Source organism: Falco peregrinus, chromosome 7, assembly GCF_023634155.1.
Source record: "Falco peregrinus isolate bFalPer1 chromosome 7, bFalPer1.pri, whole genome shotgun sequence".
NCBI lineage: Eukaryota > Metazoa > Chordata > Aves > Falconiformes > Falconidae > Falco > Falco peregrinus.
The window spans coordinates 49524640-49538237 of record NC_073727.1 but is presented as its reverse complement, the minus strand read 5'-3'; the positions used below and the strand labels follow the sequence as shown (position 1 = coordinate 49538237).

General features: G+C 43.2%; 2 protein-coding genes and 1 non-coding gene across 3 annotated transcripts; 2 read left to right on the top strand and 1 right to left on the bottom strand.

Annotated features, from left to right (window-relative positions):
- Window positions 1–700: 700 nt before the first annotated feature.
- Window positions 701–3977, bottom strand: MRPL18 (mitochondrial ribosomal protein L18). Its single transcript, XM_013304958.3, has 4 exons — window positions 3315–3977; window positions 2406–2562; window positions 1163–1397; window positions 701–901 (listed from the first exon to the last, which is right to left on the bottom strand). Exons 1-4 carry the CDS (start codon window positions 3376–3378, stop codon window positions 830–832), a joined length of 528 nt encoding a protein of 175 aa, XP_013160412.1. The 5' UTR covers window positions 3379–3977; the 3' UTR covers window positions 701–829.
- A 254-nt stretch (window positions 3978–4231) lies between these two features.
- On the top strand, window positions 4232–13583 carry TCP1 (t-complex 1). Its single transcript, XM_005230217.4, has 12 exons — window positions 4232–4397; window positions 5914–5999; window positions 6774–6902; window positions 7486–7583; window positions 7925–8035; window positions 8635–8816; window positions 9904–10030; window positions 10367–10542; window positions 11271–11394; window positions 12393–12585; window positions 12893–13056; window positions 13288–13583. The coding sequence occupies exons 1-12, from the start codon at window positions 4325–4327 to the stop codon at window positions 13499–13501; spliced, it is 1677 nt and encodes a 558-aa protein (XP_005230274.1). The 5' UTR covers window positions 4232–4324; the 3' UTR covers window positions 13502–13583.
- Window positions 5249–5384, top strand: LOC114014175 (small nucleolar RNA SNORA29). The gene has a single exon (XR_003557587.1). It is a non-coding gene; the product is annotated as a small nucleolar RNA SNORA29 (small nucleolar RNA).
- Window positions 13584–13598: the final 15 nt, after the last annotated feature.

Genomic DNA, 13598 nt, shown 5'->3' with positions numbered 1-13598 from the left:
GGGGAGCCGCCGCGCGGGGCCCTCACTCCCGCCTCATCTTCGCCAGTAAAGCTCGGGCAGCTACGCCGTCCCCGAGCCATTGAACATTACGAAACGGCACCAGCTGCTAGGTGAATTAAACGCAGTAAAACACCAGGATGATTTTTAAGAACGCTCCGGATTCAGCCGCTGGCGGAGAGGAGCGCGCCGAGCTGGAGCCCGGGCCCCGCTGAGAGGGGCCGCGCCGGGAGCGCCGCCGGCCCCGGGCAGGGGAGGGGAGCTGAGCTGGCCACACGGCGGGACACGCAAAGGGAAAGGGGCTTCTTACCCCCTGCGGCTGGCATTTGTGCTGCTTCCCTCCTAGACGGGTGGGGCTGAAGCAGTTCAGACCTAAGGGGCTGCGAGAAAGCTGCAGGGATGAGTTGGGGGAGTTTGATCTTTTTACCAAATGTAGCACATAACTTTATTACGGTTCTAAACATTGACATGATTACTGTATTTCGCTAAATTAGACTGGCAGTGTACAGGGATCGAGTATCTAAGCATTTCCAGGGTTCAGGTTAGAACAAATGCAAAATCAAGTATGAAAAATAGAACATACTTTAAAATTCCTGAATTCTTAAGTAAATTCTGTTAACCTGTCCAGCTGAACTATGGCAACAGTTTATTCTAGCCTTAAAGGTGTCGATAATTTTAGGATCAAGAATATGACATAGTCCCGTCCATTCAAACATTTTATTGTAAGACGTCACATTCCAACTTTTTCCAGCTCTGAACCTTCACTGTGCTGCTACGTGCACCTAAAGAAGTGATCGTTGTTCCATGGAAGGTTTTCCCAACAGTCTCCATTTTACCGATAGATTCTTTGTGGCTCACGCAGAACGACACCACCCTCCTCCATAGCTTTTTCAAATTCCTGAATCTTGTTTAAAAGATAGAGACACAAATAAATACAAAGAAAAAGCAATTGGCACCAGAATACCAACAGGGACATGTTACATGGAAGGGCAGAGGTTAACAGTCTCACTGAAGCATAATTCCAGGAACCGCAGCTTGTCAAAGCTACCCTTTTGAGCATTGCAAGAAGGGACTGTCAAGCCACGTAAGCAAATTAATGGTGAAGTAAAATTAATGCTTAAAAAGGAACAAAGAGCCAAATAAGTGTAAGGAGATGGGTACTTGCCGAGTCACAGCGACGCTCCCAGGGGATAACAGCTTTGAAGTTCACAAAGTTGATTCCTGCTTCCAAACACCGCTGCGCCATTACGCGGCCAAGGTTTTTGCATGCTGCTACTCCCTTAGGACTATATAGGTGTCTCTTTATGGCCCACTCTCGGGTAGAGGCAGATACCACAATATCCCCATTGGAGCGCTCAACAAAGGCTTCTACATAATGCTGTGTGCGCTCAAGCCGTAATCTGGGTGCAGGGAAGAAATAACATGGGATTGTGATGTCTTTTCCAGATGCAAAGAGAGAAAACACACAAATGCTAAAAGGCATTAAGTGATTCACTTCATGAAATTGAATGTACTAGAACTATTAATGTAATAATGAATTCTTAATATTGCTTTTATTACCTAGGATTTTGCTTATTGGGACATAAAATAGGACTCATTATTAGTTCAGTAGAGCGAAATTCCAAGAGCAACTTTTCACTTGTTACTCAGGTGCACAGTCCTACACCAACTCACGCCAGCACTCCAAACCAAGCACTGTACACCTGCACGGCGTGCTGCAGTGATCTATTACCCAGATCAAGGAAACTGCTCCAGCAGAAATGTAATTTCAAGTTTGCTACGCAGTCTCTTACAGGCTTGTGCTTACATGGCAAATTAACTTGTCAGGATCGGCAAGTGATCAAGCAGGACTTCTTAAGCCGTAACACACAACTAAAGTATTGGGAGCAACTATTTCTTACTGTACTGAGACAATATCAGATTTCCAAGTATGAACACACTGGACATACTTCTCACCTCAAAATAAATTATTTTGAATGCTCAAGTTAAGAACTACTTAATGCAATCAGCATTAAAAAAAAAAAAAACAAACTGCCCAACACAAAACCCACATACACACCCACCCACCCAACAGATGATTACAGTGCCTCAAATAAAACAATGATGCATGGTCAGCACAGGACTAGGAGAATCCCAAGTCAAATGGCAGTTGCTTAAGCCATGTTACTGCTACCTTAACAGGAGATGGAAAGATCTTCACCGCATATGCCAACTTTAACATGATGCTAGCCTACTGTTCTCTGAACACAAAAGATACCTAGAATAAGAACAACTAAGGGGGCAACTGATTCAGCAACCCAAAAAGCATATTTTGTAGTATTTCCACCTGGTGGTTTTTCTGGGGTTTGGTTTTGTTTTGTTTGTTTTCATTTGGAGTCTTAATTTCTGCTGGTGACCTTCTGACTCACCTATGCCAGAATTCACGCTTTGGCCATGTCGTCTTCCAGCCACGCTCCTTCCTAGCCAGGGCCAACTGCTCCAAGTTCCGAGGATTCCTGTTAGTAAAGTCTGGGGCAACAACCTCATTTTCGCTTGTGTCCGCTTCGGTCTCAATTTTGAGACTGGCTGTAGTTGACACAAAAGAAAAACTTTGGGGGAAAGCAGGAAAAAAGATCCCACAGACTTAAAAAAAAATATAAAGTAGTGCACACAGTAGAATGAATACGACATAGAATGATACAGCTTGTAAAACTCAGCAGGGCAAAATCAGCGCTTTTTTTAAACATTAAATAGATGGAATAACAGAACTACAAGGTGAACTCTAAACTAAAAATTAAAAGTACATAAAGTTTTAACACTGGTTCAAAACTCATGCATAAAATATAAATTCAGACCTGACTACAAAGTTTCTAGGATTATGACTTCACAGAATATTAAAAGTTCAGCACACAAAGAACCAATAACAGCACTACCAAACAAGAAGGTAAAAATCCTTGGCCCTGTCAGGCTAATCGTCACTAATTAACCTAACAAACACGAATTTGCAGGTAGGTTTGCAAACTCACTCTGCTATACAACGTCTCGGTCCAGAGAAGCACCGGGAGCCTCTCCCCAAACCGACGGGCAGGGCTCCTCCTCGCCAGACCGCCCGTCCCGGCCGGAGACCCTCCAGCAGCGACCCCGTCCCACGGCAGCCCGAACACCCATTACAAGGGGCAGCCCAGCACAAGCCGGGACTTGCGCACGGCGACGCAGCCCCATCGAGACATCCAGCCTGCGGATCACCCTGGGAACGGCCCTCCGCCGCCAGCACAGGGGACTCGGAGCCCTGTTGCCGGCACAGGCCGGCATGGTGAGCCGCAGAGGGCTGACCTTACCCGCTCCACGTGCCTGGAGCCTGCTGGCCACCAGCAGTAGGCAGGTGCGGCTGCTCAGCGCCATGGGGAGCCGGCGTCCGCCACGGCCTCGAGCGACAGTCGCCTATCTTCCACTCAGGCGCACCCGGGCGCCGCCATTTTGGCGAAGCCGGCACTGTCCCCGGAAGCAGACTCCGGCGACTTCCGGCCTCAGTTGATGATGTCACGCAGAAGCGCCGACCACCGTCGCACTAGGTGCGGCCTGTGGGAACGTGTCCCTGTGTCATGTCTGACGGAATAAAGCAGGAAACGTTTTTCCCTGACTCGGAGATCGTATTTTAATTTTTCCCCTTGAAAAAAGGGCGCGAGGAGATACCGGCCCTGGAACGGGCCTAAGGACGAGGGAGGGTGGCCCAGGACCCGGACTTACGCGGGGCAAGGCGTGGAGGTGCGCTCCCAGCGCCTGCCAAACGCGCAGGGCAGACACCAGAGCGGCTACAAAAAAACCTGCCCACCGTTATTAAAAGTAAACCTGCTGCTGCTTTTGCGCTGCAGATCTACTGCTACCGCATCACGCACAAGCGGCGCCGGAGGCCGTGCGATGTCGCCTACCCCATAGCAGCGGCCGCTGAGCTCCGCTTCAGGGTTACTCTGAGCTTTTACAACCCTTGCCCGCTTTGCGGGGAGCCGGCGCGCCGAGCCCCGCCGAGGTGAGGCCCCAGCGCCGGCCGCGCCCCGGAGAGGAGCGCGCGCAAGCGCGCCTTGCCTTCTAGAACCTGCTGGAAGCGCCCCTGCCCCGCACTCGGCGTGTCGCCATTTTTCGGCCGCGCGCACCAATCGCGGCTTGAGGCTGGGCCGTACCGCGCCCTCGGATTGGGCGGGCAGGGCGTGATCCCGCCCCTCGCACCCGCGGGGCGGTTCCACTCCCCCACCCGCCGGGGGGTACCCAGCATTCCTTGCGGCGCCGTGACCATTCTGCGGCTCCGCGCTGTGCCTCGGTTCTCCTTTTAGCGCCGCGGCCGGGTGGGAAGATGGCGGCGATGGAGGGGCCCCTGGCAGTCTTCGGCGAGCGGACCAGCGGCGACACGATCCGCACGCAAAACGGTAACGGCCGCGCACTGCCGGTAGGGGCTTGATCAGCGGTGGGGGGAGGGGCAGGAAGGAGGTAACATGGCGCGACTGTTACTGCTGCCATGTGCTTACATGCCTCAGGCCTCTCCTGGGCAGGGCCTCGCCCTGCCGTCAGCTTCCCTCAGCTCTGGGCCGTTAGGAGCCGTTGAGAGGGCCGCTGCCGCCGGAGGGAGGGCGGGTGGCACTGCTCCCTCTCCGCAGTCTCCGCGAGGAGACGGGAGGCTCGCGCAGTCCCGCGCCGCTCCCCGCTGTGAAGCGATCCCGCGTCCCTCACAGTTTCTTGGTAGAAGTGTACGCCGGGAGGGGGGCGGCTGCCGACTGCATGCCGGCTCGCCTCCCTCCCGAGCTCGTAAGGCGTGAGCCGGCAAGGCCTGCAGACTGGCCGAGGAACCGCGGTGGGGAAGGGGCGGCTGGGGAAGCTTACAGCTACACAGCACGGGGAAATAAACTGCTGCTGAAAGTGGAGACCGTCCTCAAAATGAGTGTTTTTGACTGTAGTTTTCAAAGACGTTCCACATTTCTCAGGATTTTATCCCGAATCAAAGGGGAAGGCTGCAAATTCCGAGACTGTTCTCAGTTTCGGAGTAGACAAAGGGGAAGCTGAAGTCTTGCTTCCTGATGGTCCTGAGAGTCGTGTATCTGTGATGATACTCTAGGCAGAACACTTAGAATGAGAATTACTTTAATCTACACCTGAGATTCTGCTTGGTAATGGGACCTTTGATACAACTGTTGTTTCTTTCAGAGAGCTGCTCTTTACTTCTCCAAAGCAAAGGAAATGGTTGTATTGTTTGAAATTCAGTGTGAAGGTGTGAGTTGTAAATATTCCCATTATACTACCACTTTTTCAATTTCCAGATTAAGTGGCTATGCTTGTGGGATAAATAAAAACTTGCCATGGTCTGAAGGAAAAGGTTGACTGTATCTTTTCCCTATATGAAATTGGCAGAACATCCTTCGGACAAACCGCTGTGTTAGAGGTTTCATGTTATTTTAGTAGTGACTGAAAGGTCACTTTTGACTTTCTTGACTTAGAGAATAAGCGTTTTGTTTCAGTCGCAGATCTGATCAAGACAAAAAGATGTGTTACAGATTGGTATGTGGTGATACCATTGGTTTTTATCTGCCTGGAACTGAGGAGTAAATGAGTGAAATTTCATGGCATGACTTGGCTGCTGCCACAAGAACCAGTGCTTGTAACTGTTGCTGAGCTGCTGTTATTGCTGTTCTGACCACTGTAGTGTCCTCCATGCCAGCAGAAAATGAATCTTGTTGGTTGGTTTTGCCAGATTAGTTTGCTGAACCAGCTTGGAGGGAGACGTGTGAGGTTTGGCACAGATAGTATTTTTTAGTAGCAGCAAGCCATTACTAGTTTAGCTAGGCTGAAACCTAATCTTGATTAGGTCACTATCTCAAGTTTCTGAAATGCAGATTCTTGGCACGTTTTCTTGTAAACCTAAAAACTTAAATTTTTCTTTCATTTATTCAGTTACTGCAGCATCTGCTATTGCCAATATTGTGAAGAGTTCTCTTGGGCCAGTTGGTCTGGACAAGATGTTGGTGGATGATATTGGGGTAAGTAAGCTTTCTTCAAGAACTGTCAGGAAGACTTACATGATTGTGTAAAAGTGCTTCCACTTAGTGTGTTTCATAGGTCCAGTGTGCCACATTGCTGGTTTTTTCCAGGGTTCTGAGAGGGGGTAGGAGGAGAACTCTGGTAAAATTGAGCATCAGGTAGTGTGTGCTACATCGTTTAAGTTTAGTCTAGTACTGTAGTTCACATGGTACAGTTGTCTCCTCACTACACGTAAGTTCTTGTCACCACTTAGAAGTGTTGGTCAAATCCAGTTATCCCCACAATATCACCACTAAAGTTGGGCCTTGTCATGGTGTTGACTGGTACGTATGGGTCTTCACATTAGGAGAAATACAAAAAAAAAAAATATTACAAATAATCCTGTAACAATTTTAAAGCAGTATTTCATATTTTGGAGTATTTTAAGCAAATTAAGGAACTTTGCCATTGTACAAGCTGCTGTAATAAAATACTGTATTAGAGGGTAGTCATTGCACTCCTACTAATATAGTATGTGCAACATCTTAGATGAGTTTTTGTAACATAAAAACTTTCCAGGTAAAAAGAAAGTGCAGATTTTGCACTGATAACATTTCTGTTGTTAGACTGGGACGCCTGGTTAAAAAGAGATAGTAAACATTTTAGTATAAACAGTTACTTTATGGCCATTTGCAAAGAGTAATTAACTTTCATTTATTTGAATGTTATGAAACCCAAGAGTTAAAACATAATGGAAGTATAATTCATATTAACATTTGATTTCTGAAAATTAGGACGTGACCATTACTAATGATGGTGCAACCATTCTGAAACTACTGGAAGTGGAGCATCCTGCTGCCAAAGTTCTTTGTGAGCTGGCAGACCTGCAAGACAAAGAAGTTGGTGATGGGACAACCTCAGTGGTACGTAGGAAGTTTTGCAGGTGGATGTAGCAGAAGTCAGTTTTTCATTATCACAGTGCGCGTTTTGATTTATCTGTTACAAATCTTGATGCGGTGTCGATCAGTTATACAGAGTGAAAAACAAAAACACTGAAGCTGACTGAATATAGGCAGTTTTTTTAAGTAGGTTACCAAATCCATATTTGTTTTTCTTGAATGATGCTAGTTTCCATAGACAGCTGGTGCTTTGGAGTGGTATTTGCTTACAGCGGTTTCATTATTTTTTCCTTTCTTGAGGGTTGAGGATAGGCTCTGAATTAAGGTTCTTAATTTTTAACTACCGTAAGAAATTAAAGTGTGAGGACTAGTAAGGATGCTGAGTGTTGAAAACTTGCCTGACACTTCTGGCACTGTGGGGCAGGGGCTAGGGGGTAGAATCAGGTAGCTTTTACCTGGTGTCAGAAACTATTTGTAATTCTAGATTGCAGGTACTTGTTTCTACTGAGTAGGCATTGGAGAACCATGATTCTGCTTTCCACTTAATGACAATAGGTAGGGGGGTTGTGTATGGAATACTTGTGTTTAGTGTTTGTATTTCAAACAGGTAATTATTGCTGCAGAACTTCTGAAAAATGCAGATGAGCTAGTGAAACAGAAAATTCATCCTACCTCCATTATTGGTGGATACAGACTTGCTTGCAAGTAAGAAACTAATATAGTTGAAGTACATTTCATTTTCTGAGGTACAATAACTGCATGCTTTTTGTTGATTTCTGTATTTGTGACTACATTAATACAGACTTCTTGGTGCAAATTGGGTATGGTTTTATTTTGGGAGAGTCAGCTTTTTTGGTTGGTTTGCTTTTTTTTATTTATTTAATAATGTTGTATTTCTATAATCACATAAAAATGACACATTCCTGTCTGAGAAGATTAATTGATTTCATCCCTGGTTCTTTGAGGTAACATTTAGAGGGGCTGAAAAATGTAAGATTTTTATGTTTTGTGAGGGTGGAAATCTTTACCAATATTTGTCTTTACAGGGAAGCAGTTCGCTACATCAATGAAAATCTTATTATTAACACAGATGAATTGGGCAGGGAGTGCCTAATTAATGCTGCTAAAACATCCATGTCCTCTAAAATTATAGGAATGTATCCTTTAAGTTGATCAGGCTAGTTAAGTGCGCGTGATTGATTGGAGAGCTTGAGTAGCTAGGCTAGTTATCTTTGCAGAAGTTTTTATGAATGGGATATAGTATTGAGGCTGTTTTTATACAGGTGTGTGAAAAACGTTTCACAGATGTTATTATCTGGCACGGGGAAACATAATGCGTTAGTGAGACTAGATAAGGAATTGTGTGAATGGAAGAATGTTACAGAAATGAAGTACTACCTGGGGACTGAAACTAGAGGAAAGGTTACATTTTAGTCCATAGTCACAGGAAAACCTGCATTTTCAGCTTTTGGAATGCATGCTGACTATAGGATAGGTATTTTTGTTAAGGGACAAAAGGCGAGTAAAATGCAGTTATCATACTAGACTGTCCTAATTTTCATACCAGTGTTCAGCTTTAAGAATTACTCTTCCTTTCAATGAAATGGGGAAGAAAGGTAGCACTTCCATGCCTTCCTAGAGCTCATTTTTGGAAACAGTTTTTGACTCTTAGTTTGGGTACTGTCACTGACTTCTTTTTCATAAGCATAATACTAGTTCTCTTCTTCAGTTTTAACCTTAACAAAAAACATTTTAGAGATGGTGATTTCTTTGCTAATATGGTGGTGGATGCTGCACTGGCAGTTAAATACACAGACCAGAAGGGTCAAGCTCGGTATCCAATCAACTCGGTTAATGTTTTGAAGGCACATGGCCGCAGCCAAAAAGAGAGCATACTTGTGAACGGTTACGCTCTGAACTGCGTGGTGGGCTCACAGGGTAAGAGCATATGCTGTTCCACAAAGTTTTTGTGTGGTCTCAGTCCTTAGTCTTTCTGCATGTATGTTCTTGTTATCCCAAAATCTGGGTTCTTCACCTGGTGTGCAAGAGCAATACACACACACAGTCGAGATACTTATTTACTTCATGTCTACGCAGAGGTGGGTGCTAGGTGGTAAATCCACAAAGCTAACACAGCTCTTTACACATGGTAAAACATTTTATATACTTTGAGCAATTGTTCTTTTCACTGTGCATGTTCTGTGAGGAGGGGGCTTTCTTTGCTCAAGGGTGGATCTTTTTGTGTGCTAAGTAGGATAGTTTATTCATAGTTCAAATAATTTTCGGTTCAATCTCAGTAACCATCTGGTTCTCCTTGAGTTTATCTTGTTATTTCTTAACTTGAGGTATTTATGGTGTCTGTTCCTTCTCCCAAGGCCATGTCTTGTTAACTATTTGCAAGGATTAAGTAACATCCTCTGTTTTACAAATTCTTTCTTGCTTTCCGTTACAGCCATTTACATATTGCTTTTTTAAAGTGAGTAATTGTTCTATCATTAGTTGCAAATCATGTGGGTTTTCAATTCCAGAACAATTAAAACAAGAACATAAAAAACCCTTACTGCTTCCCCAGTGTTTTCTAGGTTAGGATCTGCCAGCCAGCAGTGATCCACAGAGCATGGGCAAGTTACTGTAGTTTCCCTAGCTCATTATCAGCGTGGTAACAGTTTCGGGAGGAATGTAAGCACCTTGTTTGTGCAGAGCCATTGTTGCGCTTGTAGGGAACTGTTACATTTAGTGGAGCTGTGTTGTGATTAGGTAGCCTGTAAGATGCAAGACTGATGGGTCATTCGTATTTTGGGGATGTGGTCTGTAAAAAAGCTCACAGAGGTTACAGGAAAGATTAAAAAAAAAAATCTCTCTTTGAAAGTCTTTTTTTAGCATTTTTCTGTACTAGGGCAGAACCGGAGAAGCAAACTGAATAGAAATCTGAAACATGAATGTAACATTAGTTTAAATCTCTAATGCTAACTCGATGTTCTTTTTATTTTACAAAATCTTTTTTCTTGTTTTCTCTTGCTTTCAGGTATGACCAAGAGAATAGTTAATGCAAAGATTGCATGCCTTGACTTCAGCCTGCAGAAAGCAAAAATGAAGCTTGGTGTTCAGGTTGTTATCTCAGACCCTGAGAAGCTGGACCAGATAAGGCAGAGGTGGGTGGAACCTTGAGTAACTGAGACAGTGGGGTTTCAGAGGCTTGTTTTGGTCTCTTCAGTTGAGGTGGCTCGATGTAATTTTGCCTGAGCGCAAGAGGTAAAGATGTTTTAAATGTTAATATTTCTCAACAATACCAAATATTAATGGTAAAAGTCTTCACTTCTGGAAGCAGAACTAGTATTAAGTCAGTTTTTGAGAAATCAGAGTATGTTTGTGCAGTGGTCCCCTCTTGCAGAGCTCTGCATTAAGATTTCAGGAAATGGGTTGACAGAATGTGATTACAGGGTTTAAAATACATTTTTATGTATTTTTATTTGACTTTATCCTCACAGAGAGTCAGATATTACCAAAGAAAGGATCCAGAAGATTTTGGCCACTGGTGCCAATGTTATTCTTACCACTGGAGGTATTGATGACATGTGCCTAAAATACTTTGTTGATGCTGGTGCCATGGCAGTACGAAGAGTTGTAAAAAAGGACCTCAAGCGGATTGCCAAGGCATCTGGAGGTGTGTATATAGAAAAATCAATACCTGTCTCCTCCTTTCTTCCCCCCTCCCCCTTGTTAGGGTATTAATAACTACTTTTCAAAATACAGTTTCTTAACATGCAAGCCATGCAAAGAGAGGATGACTAGAGCTGAGTCGCTTTTAGGTTTTAACTTTACTGTTGCTTTTACGTGCCTTCTGTCAAAGCAGATGACTACCATTAGAGTTGACTGCTGAAGATTTAGCAGGGGGAAATGCTGTCTTGCACTGGGAAAACTGTCCTCTCCTGGAACAGAATCTGTATTAGAAGTCTTCATTAAACACACATTCATAAGCTTCTGTTTGGACAGCTGTGTTAAGTACTTTGTATAGAAAGCTCAAGACAAACGAAGAACTTGTAAATCATGAAATATATGTTGAGAAAAGTTCTGGTACTATACAGATTTCATCTGTCAATTCTTAAATTTGCAAGAAAGCACTTCCATAATGGTAACGCACAGGAGCTTGTACTAGCTGTGGAAAAGTAAGTGTTGTAAAAGTTGAGCAGAAAGAACAGTATTGATTATAAACAGCAGAATACTGAATTGCTACCTGAGAATTAGAAATGGTGTTGAATTTAAGAAAATTCTGCTTACACTGCTTTTATTTCTGTTTTCAATTTCTGTCTTTCTTTCTGTATGCCTGTTCTGGGAAGTCTGCGAAGGATGTGCTGGACTTTGAAGTTAATTTCACTTTTTTGTTTGTTAAAGCAACCATATGTTCAACCCTTGCAAACCTTGAAGGTGAGGAGAGTTTTGAGGCATTAATGCTGGGACAGGCAGAAGAGGTGATTCAAGAGAGAATCTGTGATGATGAGCTGATTCTAATCAAGAAGTAAGGATCCTTTTATTTAAAATACTCAGTTTTGTGAACGCTTTCTACCAAGTTTGAGAAAAAATCCCTTTTATTTACTTTCATGCTGTCTCAGTGGTATGAGTAGTTATGTGCATGGGAAAGGGTATACAAGTCCACTGCAAATTAAAAGTGAAAGTATTAGTATTTAATCTTTTCTGCTGGGGCTGGAGAGCTGTTCCATCAGCCATAATGTATGATTACTAGATAGACTTAAAATTCTGTTTATAACAGATTTTTCTAAACTGGCTTCCCTTTACAGACAGTAACAGGAAATTGGTACCATCTGAGTTAATGTCATCTGAAAAAGGAGCTACAAAGCTAAATCTGACATTTATATAGGAAGACAGGGTTTACTTGTGTTGGTTTCATTGACTCAGTCATCTGCTTGGTAGTGTGAAATGGACCATGTTGTTAAAAAAGAGTTTTGGTTTTGTGGGGTTTGTTTATTTGTTTTAATGGGTAAGAAGAGCAACCATTACTAACTGTCTATGCACATGGTATTTTCCCTTGAGGTTTTTAGTATGCCACTGCTGTCTAGTACCTGAAGATTTGAGTATGAATTTAACAGGAACGTACCTTGAATATTGTTTTCCACTGCTACAGTATCCCATCTCAGTTTTTAACTTGCTGTAGTCTTGTTTGTGTGTGAATGACGTACTCCGACCATGGCACTTACATCCCTGCTTACACTGTAACGTTGGCAGTTGTTAATTGCTCACTTGATGGCTATGTAGAAGAGAACTTTCTTAATATCTAATTACATTTTCCCCTTATTTGATGGGAAAACATGTTGTTGGTCATTTTTTCAGCTAGCTTTCTCTAAGTCTTAAGACTCAAACTAGAATCTTGCATATTAGAAACAAAAATGTTTTACTAAGTTACAGTGTGTATGTATAAACATTGAAGAAAAAATCTTAGGAAGAAGAGTTTTATTTTCTGTTCAACACAGCTGACATCAGATTCCTTTTATTCCCTAGTACAAAGGCTCGTACTTCAGCATCAATTATCTTACGAGGAGCTAATGACTTTATGTGTGATGAAATGGAACGATCTATACATGATGCTCTTTGTGTTGTTAAAAGAGTATTGGAATCCAAGTCTGTTGTCCCAGGAGGTGGTGCTGTAGAGGCAGCACTTTCCATATATCTCGAAAATTATGCAACCAGCATGGTAAGTCTTACATGAAGAAGTAACAATGCGTATGTGTTAAGACAAGGATAATGTGTATTTTCAAGTATTTATTTTCTTCTACTAGAATTTGGTTCTACAGTTCATGAAAACCTCATCATCATATAGAATGTAAGATACTTCTTTAAAATGGGGGATATGAGTTACTCTTTCTTTGATAATTAGATTCTTTGACATAAAACCAGATTTTGTATGTGAAAACCCCTGCCTGCTATTGACACTCTTGGTCATGGCTGTATTTTTTCCTTTTACTGCAGCAGTTAGTTGAAAAACATTTTCTTCTTTCTAGGGATCACGTGAACAGCTTGCAATAGCAGAATTTGCAAGATCCCTCTTAATAATTCCAAATACATTGGCAGTAAATGCTGCTCAAGATGCGACAGATCTTGTTGCAAAGCTGAGAGCATTCCACAATGAGGCTCAAGTTAACCCGGATCGCAAAAATCTGAAATGGCAAGTATCTGTCTGGAGGAAGAGTATCGAAAGTGGGTTGGTGACTTAGATGGAAAATTGTTCTGCCAGTTTACTGAACAATGATTTGCATGAAAAAAGTAAAAAACACGCTGTTCTCCCTCTGCCCTTCAGTCCTATGTATGTGTCCCTGCCACCTAGTAGTAGTTAAGCTGCATACTCCCAGCTGTACTTCTGCTTTTTCTACCTCTCCATCTGACTGTTGTTTTGCAGGATTGGTCTTGACTTGATCAACGGAAAACCTCGTGATAACAAGCAAGCCGGTGTCTTTGAACCAACCATGGTCAAAACTAAGAGCCTGAAGTTTGCAACAGAAGCTGCAATTACTATTCTTCGGATTGACGATCTCATTAAACTGCACCCTGAAACTAAAGAAGAGAGAGGGTGCTATGAGGATGCAGTTCACTCTGGCGCACTTGAAGAATAACTTAGGTTTTATTTATGTTTGTCTAACTTCTCACTCTTGTAACTAAAATGTTAATAAAAGAAGTGGTTGAATGCTGCTGCTATTTTCTTGTGAACAA